Below are 19,739 nucleotides of genomic sequence, written 5' to 3'. Positions count from 1 at the left end.
AAAATGTATATAATCTTGAGCCTTAGTTCTTTCATGTATAATGCAAGGTGGAAATTATTAGCTGGTAAATGACAGAACTGTGTGTGAATATGGTGTTAAGGCACGGTATATACAGAGATTGTGAGCTGAAACACACAGAAGCGAACTTATTCCTGTTCTCTCTTGGTTGTAAAGCCTCAGGAAGGCAACCGAGTCCCTGTTGAATAATAGATTACAGAGAGCAGAGCTGGATGCAGCCGGCCACACTGCTTTTGTATCAGTCGGCTTGTCCGGCACAAAGCCTCTCTCTCTCTCTCTCCTCAACTTCAAACACTCGCTTTCATCAGTCCTCACACTTTCACCCAGGCCAAATATTTATGCTTATGCTGTTTTACATAAGCTGCGCTTTCTGTTTACGTGCTTGGCTTTTTACAAATTGCAGCATATCTATTATGCAAAACTCATATGCATGAAAGGTTAGGCTGGGAAATGAGTTATAAACTAATATCAGTCATTCGCACGTAGTATGTTTCCGCATGATAATGTGGGCGCAGTATGTGTCATGCGGGACATTTACATAAGAAGTCTAATTATTTAAGGGGGTGTTTCAACACCATCTGCATGCAGCCAATCACGGATCGCCACACTCGCTCGCATCACAGTGTTCTTTATTTACAAAACAGCCTGAGGAATATGACCAGCAATCAGTCTGGCAAGAAAAGACCCTGTATACCCCTTACAAACTGCACAGTATTTCATAGTTATTCATGTGGCATTTGATAGATATATGATTCACCGAAATACAGAATGAGTTTCTCTCTAAAAGAGACAGATTGAGGCACCAAGTATGATATATGTGTGTGTGTGTGTGTATATATATATATATATATATATATATATATATATATATATATATATGGAAGCCTGTTTTGTCACTATGGAAAAATGGGAAAAAAAAAAAGTCACTATTTTAATTTTAATTAATGGTTAAGGTAATTTTATTTTGTATTCTGTGGTATAAGCCAAAATAATTATGAGATATAAATTCAGAATTGCTAAATACTGTATGAATGACGTTTTTCTCATGGTTTACGTTTCATAATTCTGCAGTTTATATCTTGCTATTTTTTTAACAGCTTAAAGGTAAAAGTTAATTATTATTAGTACTACTTTTTTCCTCACGAGTGCAAGTTTAAATCTCAAATAAAGAATATAATTGTGAGAGAAAAGTTCACAATTACCTTTTATATATATATATTTTAATAAAACAATATTATGAGAAATATTATTTGATAAAATAGTATTTGGTTACTTTATTTTAAGGTGTTCTTGTTAATTATTCAGTGTAATTATTCATTGAAGCACTGAGTAATATTAATTAATTAGATGTACTTACTATACAGTTAGTGTAATTATGCATAATTAATTGGCATTATAATAGTAAGTACATGTAACATGTTGAAAGAGACCTAAAAATAAATTGTGGGATTTTCATATGTGGCCGGAAACAAGCTTCCATAGATAAATGAGCATTTTATGTTAGCTAATAAAATATAAAGCTATTTGTGGCCTTGTTTTTTAGTGTATAAATGGTTTTCTTTTCTTTTTTTTATATGTCAATTCGTAATAAATGCAAAAATAATTACATTTCATTTGAATAAGGCAAACAGACTGAACTGAAAGAGCATAATCTGACTGTGTGCACATGAAAAAACCTATCAGTAACACAACCTGAGAGTTTAACTCCCATATAAAGCAGAAAGCTGCCGTTGTCAAAGCTCTGCAGCATGCATTTCATGGCATTTGTAATGCTTTCAAAAACACAAAGTTCACATATTAACTGTAACATGTAACAAACTTAAGCACTGAAACTCACATGCCAACTACAGGTTTCAGTTTTGCATGCAACAACTTCAGGTTTTTAGTATTGTGAGAATTGACTTTGGTTCATCTCAGGAAACAGCTGTAAAGGACGAACCCTAATAAGACAGAAGACTTCACATTCGTTCTGGATAAACGTCTGCCGTTTAAACAGCCGATATGCGATCTCGTGTAAAAATTTGACCTGTACTGTTTTACGAGGTCCTGTTCGTCAGGTACAAGAGACTATAGATGCATACATAAACATTAAACAATGCGTATGTATAATATAAAATTATAGCACAATCAGCAGTTATAACAGTGTTCCAGTGCTTCCATGCAAGTTTAAAGAAACGACAGCAAAAGATCACAGTGATATTAATTTATACATTCATCAAATCAATGCTCAGTTTCCGCATCTGAAGCATAGGAATCCTATCAGCAACTATCTTTATGTATCGCAAAAGCAAACTTGTAACTTGCAAAATAGCAGCACAGACTCACTAAACAACACTTGAGCATTTGAAACACTTTACCGCTATTCCTCACATTCATTTTTTGTGCACCTGAACTTCCCGCACGTGTTCACAGTTTTGTCACGTATTCCATGATGTATTTTTTTCAGAGATCAAATTGAAAAAATATGGGTTCTTAGTAAATAGTTTCTTTTTAAAACCAGTGACAGTTGTTTAGTTGTGTTTTTAAATTGTGCTGTAAATGCTTGAAGTCATTTCAATAGAAATACTGTCAGTCTCAAAGCAGCCCACATAAAAAATGTTTGGTTAGCAACGTGTTTTTTTTTTCATATATATATATAAACATAGGAAAGCTGTCATTCATTAGCTGGGTTTCTCAAGTGTGGGTTTTACAAACCACGGGGGTTCATGAGCTGATGAAGCTAATAATTCATTAAATCAAATCTAAAATTAAAAAAAAATGGCGCTGCATACTTCATCAAAATTACATAGAATTTATGATATATCATAGTTTATTTATCCAAGGCTGCAATTTAATTAAGACTTGTAAAATGTAATTATCAGTTATTTATGACTTGATTTTATAATTTTTCAAAACTTATAATAATAAAAATAATAGTAAAAATAAAGTAAGAGGTTTTAGATGGATTCAGCAGCAGCAATATAAGATGTTTTCATATGAGATATGACTCTTAAAATTGGCGTAAATGACAAATTAACAAAGTATGTATTTTTTTAAGTTGTGCAGCCCTGTTTATGAATAATTTTAAAATAAAACATTTATTGAAAAAAAATTATAAATATCTGATCCATTTTGTTAAATAAAGTCCATTAACCAACGTCAGATAATTGTGACTATGCAAATCTGTGATTAGAATATGAACATATTAACTTAAAATCTAAAAAACTTAAAAAAGTTAAAATCTAAATAACTTAAAATAAGGTTCAGAAAAAAGTTGTTTGGGAACCCCTGACTCAGTGGGCCATCCTTTAATGGTCACATCACGCCTCTTATTTGTGATTGGCTATCGTGGCTTGACTTGGCTCCACACAGTGGGTGGAGTCTCGTCTCTGATTGGTCACCTCACTCTGACTTGATTCCGGCTCGTGGGTGGAGTCTGGACTCTGAGGCGTTTCTGTCTCTCCTGCTTCCAGACTGGAGATGCACTCAGAGGCTCTCCGTGTTTGCTGAAATGAACGACAAAGCTCCTCCCACTTCTTTCGGTTGGCATCAATTCCATCTACCATCGGCTGAAGCTTCCTATTCAACTTCACAAGCGCCTATAAAACACATTATCATCACTGTATAAAAGTTAATTAGCTGGAGTTAATGAATTTGCTTTATCTACTTAACAGTTTCACCTCATATAACGGCTTGCAAATTCCATCAATCCATTCTAACTGGAGCACGGGAAGCTCATCTTTACGATTGCGATCAAAAATGGCCTGGATGGGAGAGAAACATTTTTATTGATTTCGATTGAGTTGACTTACAAACTCATTATAAAACAAAGAGAATACATACAGCCGTGTAAGCTTCAGCTCTGATCTTTCCCTGTCACCTTGTTCAAAGAATTCGCTGGTCACCAATTCAGCCACCTGGAATCAGAAATATAGATTTATGACTTTATATTTTCATGTCAGCTACGATATAACTCACTCTGCAGTGGTTTCAGAGAATATACAGTCAAATCATTTACTTAATCTGTTGAGAATTGTTCTTTATAAATGTGACAAATGCGTATACATTTTCCATAGAAACATATATTATAAAAAACACCTGCATGGAAATACTAATTTCTGTAATAACAAATACACTGTTGACCAATCCCTCACCTTAACCTACACTTAAACCTACCCATACAACCAAACCTAAACTACCCGTATCCTACCTTAACAGCAGCAATAGTTCTGCAATGCACTATGTAAATTGTACAGAGAAGTGGAACCTAATTATCTCTCTTAAATAAGATATCTATCCAGGAAAACAGGACAGAAATAGAACAATGTGGGTCGGTCTAACCTGTTTTGAGATCTCCCATGGTCGAGTCACTGCACCCAAGTCACACGCAGTCATCAGCATAGACCTAGTAATATTTATAGTATTACAACAACAGATCCTGGCATATCCGTTATCAATTTTAAAAGCTGTAGAGACTCACCTAAACACGTCTCTATGTTCTTCATTACTCCAACTGAACTGTCCCGACAAAACACACTCAAAGAACTTGGTTCTTCTTCTTTTATATCCAACGGATCATGAAGATAAAGAAAAAAATTGTATTTCAAATTTGACCAATTTTACCAATCAAGGTTCTGTGTTCAAGTGAATTTTATTTAAAGTTCCTTAAAGGTATCTTTCAGATCTTCACCAGCCTTCGAGGATCTGAACAAAAAGCCACAAAAGAGCTTAATATGGCCTCTTCTGCCTCTATTCAAAGGGTGCCTCTCTGTGGACTAAACGTGAATTACATGCATCTGGTTTAATATTTACAACACCTTGAAGCTTTAGGTCTCTACCTACTCTTTATTAGGACTACTGAAATATCTCCCACTCGATCCTATTACTTACTTGAAGTACAAGGTGAGATCTGTGGACAGAATGGCCTGTTTCAGTAGCTGCATCATGTTGCTGTACTCTTTGGAGGATAGATTTGCAAAAATGTTGTGACCCTGTTAAAAAAAAAACAAAAAATAGAAAAATATGACTAATGTTATATCCAATAGTAAGGGAAGATTAGGCGCGATGTCTAATTTGGCAAACTGGGTCACTCGCTTAATCTAGTGCAAATGCATGACAATGTGAGGAGGGAGTAACATTTCATATTTCCCTAGGACCTTCGCTTCTTAAAAAATAATAATGTAGTTCTTTACATGAGGTTATTTTGAAACCTTTTGATTATTTAGGAGAGATACTATTTGGTGTTTGGTGTGTTCTGTCCAATCATTGCTTTAATGTTACTACTAACATGAGTCAGCGGGGAAGAAGTCATATTTCTGTGGCCCTGAGCTTTCATTTAATTTTAGTTGATGGCAGATATATTCATTTATGTTTTATCGGACAGATTAACCCTGTAAAGTCTGGCATACTGAATGGTATAATAAAAATTTGTTTTCAAAAATAATATTTAGTTTCTTTTCTAGCATCATTTTTGATAGACCAGGCTATCTTCTGAGGGCCAAACTGAGCAAAAATATGCAATTTGATGCAGATGGTGATACTTATATGACCAAAAAATACACAGGCCTACATAGAGTGTTATGTATATCAATAATACGTGTATATCAGTTCTTTATATCAGTATAGCAGAATACTTACATTAAATGTGTATAAATATAGTCTGTGTAGCTATACAAAAACATGTCTAATATGTAATATGTCAGTTTTCGGCTTTTATTGTGGAGGATGTACTAATAAATGTTCCTCAAAAGCATGATTTGTCAGATTTTACTGTCAATTTTGCCCCGATTTTTCTTAAGATTATGTATGGATAATTAAGTAAACCTACAGTATTTATCGTCAGTCCAGTAAGTGTCAGCTTGAAATATAAAGCATAAACATAAAATTTATTCTTACGTTTACTCTGTATGGATTTGGTAAAAAAATACTAAATGCATGCCTTCAGCAACCATTGGATTTTTTACAATTATACGAGAAGGCTTTTACTTACTTAAGTATAAACAGTTAAACAGATGACAACAGGCACTTAAAATGTCATGTTTATAATTTAGAGGCCTTAGAAATTAGTGAATCAAACACAGTATGATACGGTAGGTGCTGTAGGATTGAGTAAAATGTGGCTCATCTTACCCCACTCCCTTAAATTTAGAATAATTAAAGTTTGGGGAAAGCACATCTCTCATTCCAAGTTCTAGCGCTCCTATAAAGCCCCGTCTTTTCTGCTGAAATAAAGCCAATCACGAAACCAGCAGTCTCTTCACACCCCTGAGTATCATTCATAAAGAGCGTGTCTCCAAAGTTCTCTATGCATGTTCGGTCTCTGGGATAGAAAGCAATTTCTTTCTCTCCTTGCTTCAGTGCAGCTGACCCAAGAGGGGAATCTCCTTAGCACAGTTAATTGGTGTTGGTTAAAAAGCTCAATGGACGTCTACAGGAAATCGATACAGAGCTTGGTCATGATTAAACAGCTCAGAGCTAAATCAGCCACTTAATCAAACGCTGACATCTATTTGCATTCAGCCCATCCACTGAGACATGCAAATGTGGACCGAGGGTAAAATGGGTCATTTCTGCAAATCCATTACAAGAGAAGCGTAAGAGAGACCGGTTATTAGTCCATTGCTTGACGATATTCACTGTGCTGTGCACATCACAGTCTGGAGTCCAAAAGTGTCAATAATAATTATTATTATTTGCTTTACTGAATGCTTTACTGGATATACCACTTTTATACTGGATATACTGGACTTTTATTCTGTAGTGCGCAGTACTGAGACCTGACCTGCCAGACATGCTCACCTCACTTTGCAGGATCATGACGGCGTGGTTGAAATGATGATGCTCAAGCGTGGCAGATGTTCCGTACAGGAGAGCAAGTGCTGAGCCAGACCTTTGGGAGCACAACAAATAATCAGATCCAGAACGAGAAGCACATTATGTCGCTGTAAAAACTCATAGCCCACGCTAAATAGACTGCACTACCCGCAAAGACAAACAAACAGACAAACCTGTTTTGTTTTCCAGTAAAAATACCATAAAACTAAACTTTTTGTACATTTTTAAATGAGTAAAAAACAAATCAAAGTTCAACATAGTTCTATTCGAGTTTATTTGTATAGCGCCTTTTCATTATACTAATAGCTGCAAAGCAGCTTTACAGAAAATTTTAAGTTATATTATAGTTACATATTTACAAATGAGGACAATGGAAGCAATCAAAAAGTCAACAAAAGAGCAATGACACGCGAGTGCTGTAACAAGTCGCAGGGATTTCTTTTTATGATATAATAGAAAGAAAACAGATAGAATAGAAATAGCAACCTACAGAGGCCTATTTTGTATAATAAGTAAAAAGAAAAGGAATAGGTAAAAAAAGAATAGAGAAGCATATAAGAAAAAGGGGCAAGTAAAGTTTTTTTAAGGATAGAATTAGAATAGAGATTAGAGTTAGAGAGTCAAATAAAGATGGAAGATATGTGTTGTTAGCCGATTCATGAAGATGGCTAGGGATTCAGCTTCTAGGATTGAGTAGATTATTAGTGGGTACAATGGCAGAAATGTACAGCAAGTATAATTGGAACACAAAGTAACTGCTGATGATTATATGTTGCGATTAAACTTTGCTATTGCATTTGTTTCAGTTTCAGGGTTAGCATCATCTGAGGTCATCTGATTAAATTCTCTGGATATAATTTGTAGTAATTTTCTTTCTCAGATACAATTCTGTTGAAAGATTTGGGGTCAATGGTCAATGTCAAAAGTGACAATAAAGACTTTATAATAACATATAATATTCCACAGTCCGATCTCATGACATTTGTATATATTTTGCGAGGTGGCTAATTTGTATGAATTTGTACCACCGATCTTACTCATGTAAATTTGTACGATTTTTGCTAAATCATATTTTATGAGTTCCCCAATTCATATAAAATTAAACAAATAACCTGCCCCTAACCCCCACCCCAAACCTACCTGTCATTAGGTTCTAGTTTGTACGAATTCATATAAATTAGCCACCTTGTGAAATACGTACAAAGTTTTCTTTACGATTTTCTTTACGATTTCTGAAAGGTGTTACTGAAGATTGAAGTAATGGCTGATGAAAATTCAGCATTGCATCACGGGGATAAATTACATTTTAAAATATCTAAAAATAGAAAAAAAAAATTCTGTTGTTGCTGTATTTTTTACAAAAATAAATTATAGAAATAATTAAATTCTGCCGCTGTGAGCATCAGAGATGTTTTTTAAAATGGTGGAAAATGTTTCTTGTTGCTTGCTAAATGCTAATAATGGAATTCAATTGGCCATAAACATGCTGAGAAAACACCTCACATGTTGTTGCTTAAAGCAGTAAAGCCAATCAGACGCTACAGAGAATTGACACAAACTGGTCAGTCAGTAGAAATTAGTCATATCAGACAGATGCCAAAATTGACAGGTTAGATCATCCACGAGGCACACAACTTTAATTTTACGAGACAATTTTAATGCTATGTTGGTAGTGTTGGGTCAGTGTCAGATTTGGAGCCAGTGACATAATTTACATCGATAGACTTTTGACTCACTTTGCCTGAAAGGCGTTGTTAGTGCCACGATGGTCGAGGTCATGGCAGAAACACCCAACCATAAGCGCAAGAGTCTCGGTGTCTGTCAGCACCTCCTGGAACCCAGCAGTCTGGACCACAACAGAGAAACCTACTACTGCAAGTCCTCCAATACAGTGACTGAATCATTGCTGGAAAGATCATTATTGATACAAACTATGTGCGTTTACAGCTTCTACCTGAAAATATCATTAGAGGGAAAGATCACCCAAAATGAAAGGCATGTCTTTTTCAAAGGTATTTTCTCTGCCATACAATCAATGTGGATCGGTACAGGGGATGTGAAGCTCTAATATTAAATTAATTAATTAATGTATTAATATTTAAATGTATTTATTAATCCAAATATAATTTCTGAAGGCACTTAGGACCAACAAGGACTACATTAAGTACCGCTTAATATGCAATTTGCCTTTTCGTTTATGAATGAACGATCAAATCACATATTTCGATCATCATCTGTAACTTACGGTGATCATAACAAACATGCACTGCGAGACGTTGAAGGCATGCCTCCAGTTGTGATAGGCTACGGTGCGGTAGTTCTTCCTCACGGTAAGCAGCCAGCGGCACAGCACCTGAGCAGGAAAAGAGAGGCACGCTGTAGTATTCAAACCGCAGCTCCCCGTGTTCCCACAACACCAGCCTGCAGCACACTCCCTCCCCAATCTATAACCCAGAGCTCCCTGCATCGCACAGCATACATATGTAAGCAGCTTTTCACTCTTCCAGTCAGTATAGTGTTGGCGTTGATGGTGATTGCCTCACCTCGTAATCAATTTTGAATTTCTGCACCACACCGAGCTCCAAAAACATCCGCAGGGAGGCAGTGATCATGGCGTCGTTGTCCAGAGAAAAGTCATTAAAGTGGAGCTCATCGATCCCGAGCTCGCTGCTTAGGGGAATCTTAGCAGCCTGAGAGAGGAGAGGGGACAATCTCAGCAACTCCAGCAGCAAGGCAATTAAACACCAGAGCAGAGCCTGATCCACTGAGGGCTCAAACAGAAAGAGTATATTACACTCTGCCATTTCAATTATTAATACTTCAACTCTCTCAAGTCCGGGACCCACCATCTATAAATTTCTAGGAAACGTTGGGGGCTGAGTTTTTTTTTTTTTACACTTCTATCTTTCTAATGTATGAGTTTAATTTGAAGTTTTCATCACGTCTCCCAGGAGAAAAGGTTTCTATATGCTACTGATCTGGGAATCTTATACCAGTGTTGTATCATGTTTTGCAGCACTATACATAATCTAGCTCTATAACGCTGTTAAGATAATAATGCACTGGTCAAACATGATAAGTTGCAATGCTGTTGATGTTAAATTCAAATGTGCTTTATTTGTAATATTTGCAATGAATGAGTAAATCATTTATAAAATTATAAATTAAGTAATTAAAGAGAGGTTACTTTTGATATAGTTTATTAGCTTTTTCTACTGAGACAGGACATATATAAATAGCAAAACAAAATAGCATGGGACAAAGATATTTTTTTTATATTTTATGTTAGCATAAAAAATAAGTAATCAATCAAATCTATATTTCTTTGTTGTTCCTTTGACACATTTTTTTTATTTATTGGAAATACAGTATACCATTCAAGTGTCTTATATAATATACAAAAATAAACTAACATAAAAGTGATACAGTAAAAATAGCAATGTTGTGAAATACTACACGTTTTCTATTTTCATATAACTTTTATTTCTTTGATGACAAAGCTGATTTTATAGCATCATTACTCCAGTTTTCAGTGTCACATGACTCTTCAGAAATAAGTGTAATATGCTGATTTTGTGCTCAAGAAACATTTCTGATTACTATCAATGCTAAAAACAGTTGTGGGGTTTAATATTTTTGTGCAGTCTGTGATACATTTTTTTAAAGATTCCTTCTAAGATTCTTTCTATTTAAGTGAAGTTTAAAAAAAACAGCATTTATTTGAAATAGAGTTTTAATAACTGTATTTGCAGTCACTTCACATATTTTTGCATCATCTCTGATTAATACTAAAGCAATTGTGCTGACAATATATATTAAATATATTGTATGTATATTAAATAGACTAAAATCAATAATGTTTTAACATCTAAACCTTCACATAACCTTCAGTGCTGAAGAATCTAGTCCGTATGGGTTTAAATTCCATATTTTAATCTTACCTTCAGTCGATCAACCTCTGCCTTGGAGCATGTAGCATGATAAGACAACATCTGGAAAAGACAGAAACAACAATACACTATGTGCACTATGTAACCATAACACATACGCACAATAAATTCTCTCTGGCGGTCTGACAGATTTATATGCAGGCAAAAAAATTTGTAGTTATGGTAATGAAAATATAAAAGAAATACCAATAAGAGATATTACTCACATCTAAAGCCACAGACTGCTTGGCCCAAGTCTTTTTAACCTGGTTATACATCATTGTGTTGTTAATGCCCAGACCGCAGAAAATAACAAATGCCTGTGAGGAACAACGGAAATGAAAATTGTGCATGTGTATGATTTATGACAGCATCAGTAATGTAAGTAAGTATGTAAGGCTCTAATTCACTTATAAAACATTGATTAGCCATTTTATTACAACATCAAATAATTGAATAAAGTCACACCTCAAATAACCTTTGATCTGCGTCATTAAATGTCTTTCTGTCCAAGCGATTCAGAATCTGGGCAACGCCTAATGAAAGTAAGGCTTTATTTTAGTTGTTGTTTTTGTATCTTTATATATAAGTGGTTAAGCACTTATGTGGGGAAACTCACCAATAATCTGATGTGTCCGATTCCAGATGGGGACGCATAAAACTGATCGGATATGAAAACCAGAAGCCTGGTCTGCCTGAGTAGGAAACACAATACTTACATGATAGATATGTTTGTGTGGTGTGTGCGTGTGTGTGTGTTTAAGTACATTTCGGTTCACATACAGTCCATGCTTAAAGGTGGTTACGCTTAAAGAAGTGCATTACTTTTATTGAAAGTGTATTTTTAGTGTACTAAAATATTCTATATTTCTCTATTTTTAAGCTCCATTAAAAAGACTGTACTTCCAGATAAAATAACTTTTTTTAATTGCTTTATGTTCTTAAAGAAAGTGTATTTAAACACTGTGGTTCCTTAACAAACAAAAGTGCACTTTGTAATAATGTCTAATTACAAGCTTTACTTTAAAATACATTTCAGATCATTGTTTAATAATCTTTTATCATTCATTAAAGAAGTTAATTTATTTTGATACACTGACTAACATACATACGCACATGTAAACTACTTGATATATTTAAATAGATGATATATTTAAAGTTTCATTAGACATACATTTACGCTTTACTTTGCCACAGATGCTTGCCAGTACATTTGGCAATATACTAACCAATTAGACAATTAAAGTTATTCAAACTAAACTACATTAATTGTTTACTGTAATACATGTTCATTTAATTTTAATGCAAAACATTACAGCCGGTTTACAATTAAGTATATAATTTTAAAGCAAAAATAAGTACTTTTTTAAGTATGCTTGCATCTACTTTTTCGCAAGTGCATACTACGTAGATGGCTGATGCTAGTAAGCTGGATTAGATTCAGCTGGCACCATAAGAGAGACGTGGGCTTGGAATCATGCTTTGGTTTGGGCTGAGCGATTGAAAGGTACATGAAAGTAGTCTGTGACGGTGTGTTCTGCCCACCTCAGCATCAAGCGGGGTCCTGACAGGCGTCACTGATGTTAACAGGCAGCCCGGTGGATGCTACCAACTCAGCAATGCTGTTATTGATCAGCCAGTCCGAACAAGACACCTTCTCCATGCTGACTTTGTCAAATGCACACATACGCACAAATACACATACTGAGCACGGTACGCATTCCGCTTATGTTGCATATGCTAAAAAATACAATTTAGCAGTCATACGAACAGTCCTGTTATTCTCACCTGATGTCACGATCGACGCTGCACAGCGGAGACATGAGCTCAAAGGTCTGGGAGAACTTTACTACCTGTGAACAACAGTTGGGAGAAACAACTCATTTGAGTAGTGTTCGCATTTCTAGGTGTTCATGGTGCCCTCTACTGGATGAACAGTATTCACAGTCAGTGACAACCCTGCACAAAATCACCTGCAAAGTCACCTGCAAATTAAAAGCACAGATTGCTTTTTTTTAAAGCCTAGCTATGTAGAGCACTACAGTGATTATATGTTTTGTAGCCCAGCACTGAAGTTAACATCACCCAGATCGTTATATATATGTTATATGAACAGACAAATTTAAAAATTCTCACATGCTTAGTATATCATACTAATCTTAAAACACGAAGACAACTGGTATGAAATGTGAAGCCTGAATAAAATCACCAGAAGTAAAAAGCTACAAGCAAACTACAGTCATACGACTTTCAAATCACAATCACTAAGCTTCTAACTTTCAGTCTTTATATTTAAAATAAATAAATAACCGTTTAAGTTAAAACAGCTTGCAGGAGCGTGATTATAATGAAGCTGAATAAATGGACTTGTGAGTAGATAGGTCTACCTGTTCAGCGTGACGATGTTTAATGTCCTCAACAATTTAGTTACTTGTTAGAAACCACCTTTTAAAAAAAGCTTTAAAAATCACAAAGTCTGATGTTTTTTTATGTCATACATTAAATCATCTTAAAGGGATAGCTCACCCCCAAAGAATTACGATTCTGTCATTAATTACTCACCCTCATGTCATTCCAAACCTGTAAGACCTTCCTCAACAGGAACACACATTAAGTTTTTAGAAATGCAAACTGACCCTGGATAGACAACAATGCAACTACGACGATCAAGGCCCAGAAAGCTAATAAGAACAGCATTAAAATAGTCCATGTGACATTAGGTGTTCAACTATAATTTTACAAAGCGACAAGAATACTTTTTCTGCGCAAAGAAAACAATAATAACATAATTTATTCTGTCTTCTGTCATTTTGGACATTAATTTGATTTAGTAGATAGCAGATGCATGCTGACCATAAACAACGCTGATTACATTGTGGGGTAACTGAGGCAGATGAATTGTTGAATAATTTATGTTATTACTGTTCATTTACAAAAACTATTAACTAGATGTCTATTGTGCCGATGTCCTTTCTAAGTTGATCGTCTAATATCCTTACTGTCTTTGAAGGGTCCGAAAGTTTTTTTAATTTCATCAAAACTATCTTAACTTGTGTTCCGAAGATGAACAAAGATCTTACGGGTTTGGAATGACATGAGCGATTTTTGCGTAAACTATCTCTTTAAGAATGGTGGAAGGATGGAGAAAGACAAGAAAACACACAAAATAAGGAAAAGAACCAAAATAATGGCAAAAACGGATAACAGGGGGGACTAAAAAGCGATCTCACGGGAGAGTGGATGTCTTCCAGCAGTAGCACCGAGCATCGCTCACACTGCAGCAATGTCAGCGCACGCTGCATTATCTTTCTCACGATCTTCTCCAGGTCCGTCTGCTCCTCAAACAGATCATTCACCACCTCCAGCAGGGCCTTGAGGAACAACAGCAACAGCTCGAAATGTATTCGGATAACACGGACCTTCAAGCAGATTATTAAATATTTTAAACCTTGAGACCCGAGGATTGTAAACAAGCTTACAAAATCAAGCCTGAGACGACTAGAAGTCTAGAGGCAGATTTTAAATCAGTCTGAAAATCTGTGTTTTATTCAGCAATATTTCTGCTGGTCTTGACTCACCCTGCTCCTCTCATACTCCTTGCGGGATTCGGAGAAGAGTTTGGCGTTGGAGATCGATATTCCACAGAATGGTAGATACATTTGAAGCACCTGTAGAGAGAAGTGCGATGCTTTCAAAGCTTTAGTCTGATTGATGCATGACGGAGAGATATTGAGAGGAGAAGAAACAACAGCAGAAGAACTGGAGGCATCACATCGGTTCTTCAGTTTTTTTCTAGGGCATTTACAACACCATGGCCTGTGTATCTGCTCTCAGTGCTGCTTGGCATAAATAATTCTAAAGAGAAATTCTGTGCTATTAATTACTATCTAAAGAGAACTGTTTTGAAGCAGCGATGAAAGTGAAGGGCTGAGATGTGCGGGTACAGACTGACTCGTGCCCAGAGACTGCAGTGCTGGATTTGCTGCACTAAAATGAAGGAATTAATGCCAATTACATGTGTTGATTTAGCCAATGACAAAGATGACCTCTGTTCTGAGAACAATGTCAGAGCAGGTGACTTACAAATGGTGGTTTTGCACCCTTGACAGGCATGGGGTTTCATTTTTAGAGGCATTCCAAAAGAAAGCGAACAACTGCATCCCTTCATGAAGGGCTCTTTCGCAAAAGGGGATACACTTCAAGGCATTTTATAGTTTGGTCACGTGACCCAGGTGATTGAAGTTAACGTGTAGAGAATAGTTCTAGTTGTTTTATTTTGTTAACACATTTTTCATCATGCATTTAATATGAAGGTAAAACATGTTTGAGAAATGTGTTAAATAGTAGGTACGTTAGGTAAATGTGACTACGGCAGGAGTTTTTATGTTTTTATAAATTAAAGAGAAATACACACCATATGACCCTGTCATAATGGTCTTTTTTATTTATTTAAGATTTACACATAATCTGAAAACTTAATAATGCTGAGAGAAAATCCCCTTTAAAGTTATATATATGAAAGGTAAATTACCTAATATTTTCATGGAACATGATCTTTACTTAATATCCTAATAATTTTTACCATCAAATAAATCAATCATTTTGACCCATACAAGTTATTTTTGACTATTGCTACAAATATACCCATACTTTTGGTCCAGGGTCACATGTATACAACATATTTTAAAAAGTTAGTATAAAATGTATGCATTCGCACATATAATGCAGTTTTGTTAGTATACTGTATTTCATTGATTCATCAATATAAAATATTCCAGACTTAAAAGCAGGAACAGTTCATCCAAAAATAAGCATTCTGTCATCAAAGCCTGTTTAGGTCACCTTTTTCCTTTTATGGAAGTCAACCCAAAAAGCCTGATTACAAACTGTGCGACAGAATTAAAATTTGAGGCTGAACTGTTTCAATTTCAAAAGTTTTTAGGTTTCCTTTTTTTTAGGGTAAGACCAGCTAATGGGATGATGGACACCTGAATAAAATTGTAACTTAAATCATGTGGAAGCATTGATTTTATTTAAATAAAAAAGGTTTTTTAACATTACTGAATCAACCTATACAATGTTAGATCAACAAAACTATGGGTAAGATCTTGTAGATATAGCTCTTTAATGTAACAATCGCTGGTAACCTCTTTTTACAGAATCATTGCAGGTGAAGATAATGTCTAAATGACATTGTTTTCAATGCTCCCTTCACTAAGTGCACTTCATGCTCCCTCCCAAGTTGGCACTTTAAGGCTTTCGCCCCTTTGGAGTGAGTAGGGCATGTGGGAATCTTTCTTCCAGTTGGAATTTTGCAATATCAATTCTAGATTTGATTTATGCAGTAACTCAATAAATGTGCAAAATGACCACAGGGCTTCAGTTGGTAATGTCTCTGTTTCTAGGATTATGAATAAAGAATAAATCTTCAAATATGAATAACTCATTTTCTAAACCTAGGACTACTTGTATTCCAGCATAGCAGGATAATCGCCAAGGTCCTAATTCATCGATCTCTTTTGATTTAGCATGGCAATTACATTCACACTCTGGAGTTTCATTACCAGTTTAAGGTTTGGGCGATACAGTAATAAGCATCTGGAGAATGTAACAGGCTATAAATCCACTAGCTGGAGCAGATGCCTTAGAATATAATATCAACATGAAGCCAAGCCAAAAGGAGAACAAAGATTATGTACCTTCTCATCGTCCTCTGTGAATGGAGTCCCGCTGGGGTTCTTGTTGATGGCCTGCACTACGCGCCGATGACTTCTCCGTCGCTGTTGCGGATGGCCATGCACAGAATGGACTGAGTCTTATAGCCCCGTCAGCTTGTCGATTTCATCACTGAAACGATGGTCCTGCACAGCACAAAGGAGGCACAACATTGTGGCATTCATTCACTCATCACACAAGTTACTGTATTGTTAGACGTTTTAAAAACCTATATTAAGTACACATTGTTATCAAATTTAATTCAGTACGTACTGTATCAAGGACACCATAAAAAGCGTAACTTCATTTTGACTTTATATTGTATTTGCAGTTGTTGCATTTCAGATTCATCTCGAAGCATATTAGGTTACTTTCTAGGGGGTTTGGGGATAAACTGCATTCACTGCCACCAAAAGCATAAAATGTGATAGGAGAGCGGCAACTTCATTGCATGGCGTCGATGGATCTCCTGCACACCATCAATGGACCACAGTGTACTAGCGAAGGCTTGCCTGTGGCCATGATATAATGATAATGTACATGCGACTGGTAGTGTGTATTTGAAGACGGAAACAGCCAATGCTGTAATCGAGATATCTTCACATGGGGGAATGTTAGTTCTTGAACCCTTTGACACAATCAAAATAATCTGCTACTCAAAGCCTTGGCTGCAGAAAATGTAGAAAACACAAATCTGTTCTATCCTCCATACTGAAGTTTTAGTTTTTGCCACACCTGTTGGGCAGACAAAGAGAGCAAGCTAAGCTGCTGAATATAATGAAGGTAGACTTCGCCTGAAACACTGAACCTGGAGCAAGCTGTTATGTGTCTTAAATGTTGTGTGCTGGCCGAAACAGTGATTTTAGATGTTTGCATCAACTCTTGAAAGGTTGCTGTTTCATTAATAGTTTTTATCATAATTATTTTACTTTATAAATGTAGCTAATAGTCTACAATATATAAGACTGTCCATTGTGAGAACTTACACCAAGAAAAGTGTGAGAACCTGCTCCTCTACTGGCAGGTCAATACTGATCGAACTGTTTCTATGGGGGGACAATTTTAAATAGTTGTATCCAAGACCTATCATGTCTACATTATCCCATTATTTGCTAAAAATGAGCATAGGCTACCCGAAAAATATTAACTAGCCCCGGGCTCCCCAATAACTTTATATTTTATGTACACAGCATATCCCTGGTTCAGGTTGTCCATTTTTGTCTTGCTAACTACTGTTAGCCAAACGTAAGGTATGCACATGAAAATGATTACACACGATTATTTTTATTTACGTATTTATTTATTGATTTTTGCGTGCTGATCAGAAACTGACTGTTGTTATGGTTACCTCTCGTAGTAGCGAAGCTATTTAGGGTCTATTTGGCAACAGGTAAAAATACGCACCACTAACTTGTAATCCGACTTGTATAGTTCCTTTAAGTTCAAACCCCCTGCCGCAAAGGACACCACCCTTTGGGTTAAAGCATCAAACTACTTCGCAACCAATGACTGATTATTATTAGTCGCGGTTCTACCTCGTATGCGTTCGGGATGTTGACGGTTTCTCCGTGTTCTGCTACATAACCTATTATGCCTTTTCCCCACGGAACCTGGACTTCGTTTGAGTCCAGAGTGCTCGAAGAGGGTCGCACCGTCGTACCCGAGTGCACGTCAAAAAACTTGGACACCAGCGTCCTCTTATGAGACGGTCCCTCCACTAGGAAAAGCGAGCACCTGTCTGCGTTCACCATGATGCACACGTTGATAAGAATCTTGTAGCTGAGGTTCGTCATGTCAAGTTCGTTAGAAATGTCTTTGACCAGCTCGAGGAAGAACTCCCTCTCGTTGGACTCTTTAAGTCTGTATTTGTAGTCGATGGCGCTGGAGGCATACTGAGGCACGTTCACCCGGGACTCGAGCAGCGCGCTCAAGATGTGCGCCGTGGTCGGCGGCAACGAACTGGCTTTCCGCAGCAGCGCGCGCCGTCGCATGCTCGACTGGGACTCGTGAGCCGCGAGACTGACGTGCTCGTCGTAGGTCCGGTGCGCCGTCATCGCTTTGGAGCGGGCGAAGTTCCTGCGGAGCTCCATGTGGGACGATCTGCGCTTCAGCCCGTCGGGGTTCATGGGCCAGAAGGGATCCCTCGCGGCGCCGCGCTTCTCCTCCGCCGCCGGAGAGGTTTTGGACGGCGGGTGCTCTTTGAGCCACCTGCTCAGGGTGTCGCATTTCCCCTTCCTGACGAGGTATTCCTCAAAGAGCTCCGGGTGGCAATCCAAAAACGCCTCCACGTCGGAAAAATCAAAAGTTGTCATGTCTGCGCCGCCAAAGTGTCGTGGAGCCGTCTGCAGTAACGCTCAGCTACTGCTGCTGCGCGCGCTTCACGCGTCCATCTGCCATTCACACATCGCCGTTCTCCAGCCTTCCTCCTCGCGCTGTCTTTTATGAGGCTCGTGAGTTAAACGGTCAAATGAATAATGAAATATGACCGATGCGCGATGACGTTGAAGTAGTAATAAGCGATTTGTTCAAGCGACGCAGATTTCCTCTAAAGAGCCCTAAATAAACATGAAAGCAAGCGAATGGTCTGTTCAGTGTTTCTGAGACTAAATGGATGTTTCTCTTTTGTGTGTCTGGTGGAAGTTTAACGAATCTGTTGTTGTTTCGTGAAGGTCTTTTTATAGCTACCCGTGTGTGTGTGACAGACAGAGAGAGAGAGAGAGAGAGAGAGAGAGAGAGAGAATATGTTCTAATATGTTCCTTTATTGAACACTTTTGAAGTAGCCCCAGTCTGAAAATAATGGCTGCTTTTATTTGTCATTAAAAGTCTATCCATAATACATATATTCCAGCTGGATGAATAGCCCATTGCGCAGTCATTATGAGTTTAATATTACATGATAATTGAATGTATTGCTTTATTGTCGCTGGAGTCCATACGAGCAGTAAATAGTAATAACATCTGAGTTCATGGGTTCACTGAAAATCACAAACTTGAGCTTGGCATTGCTCCGCTGAACTGCAGGAACGCTTGAAAAATCATTACAAAAATAAATGCAAGCATAATTAATATTTAAAACAATATTTGCCATCAAATACTTTACAGAACAGCATAAACGGTTTATTTAATTTTTGATTGTTCTGTGTGGAGAGGTGTGATGATATCAAAGAAATAGTTTTCAGTAGAACAGAGATTCTCTATGCGTGTGTAAATGAGTATACAAGGTTGTTTGTCACCTGTTTTGGTTAACAGTTCATCATTGCTCG

At 36.8% G+C, this 19,739-nt stretch overlaps 1 protein-coding gene across 1 annotated transcript; it reads right to left on the bottom strand.

The window, feature by feature from the left end:
* Positions 1–1,962: 1,962 nt before the first annotated feature.
* On the bottom strand, positions 1,963–18,906 carry LOC122359964 (dual 3',5'-cyclic-AMP and -GMP phosphodiesterase 11A-like). Its single transcript, XM_043260212.1, is given in 22 exon segments — positions 1,963–3,596; positions 3,678–3,761; positions 3,837–3,914; positions 4,339–4,402; positions 4,478–4,555; positions 4,888–4,988; positions 6,796–6,886; positions 8,568–8,677; positions 9,077–9,184; positions 9,375–9,521; positions 10,773–10,823; positions 10,988–11,080; positions 11,229–11,296; positions 11,380–11,468; positions 12,317–12,424; positions 12,549–12,613; positions 13,991–14,131; positions 14,339–14,428; positions 16,460–16,519; positions 16,522–16,584; positions 16,586–16,621; positions 18,011–18,906. Coding segments are annotated over 22 exon segments (2,772 nt in total). The 5' UTR covers positions 18,788–18,906; the 3' UTR covers positions 1,963–3,326.
* Between the last annotated feature and the right edge of the window lie 833 nt (positions 18,907–19,739).

The sequence above is a fragment of the Puntigrus tetrazona genome, chromosome 16 (genome assembly GCF_018831695.1).
Source record: "Puntigrus tetrazona isolate hp1 chromosome 16, ASM1883169v1, whole genome shotgun sequence".
NCBI classification, from domain to species: domain Eukaryota; kingdom Metazoa; phylum Chordata; class Actinopteri; order Cypriniformes; family Cyprinidae; genus Puntigrus; species Puntigrus tetrazona.
Note: the sequence above shows the minus strand (reverse complement) of the source record. Positions and strands in the feature narration are given on the sequence as shown.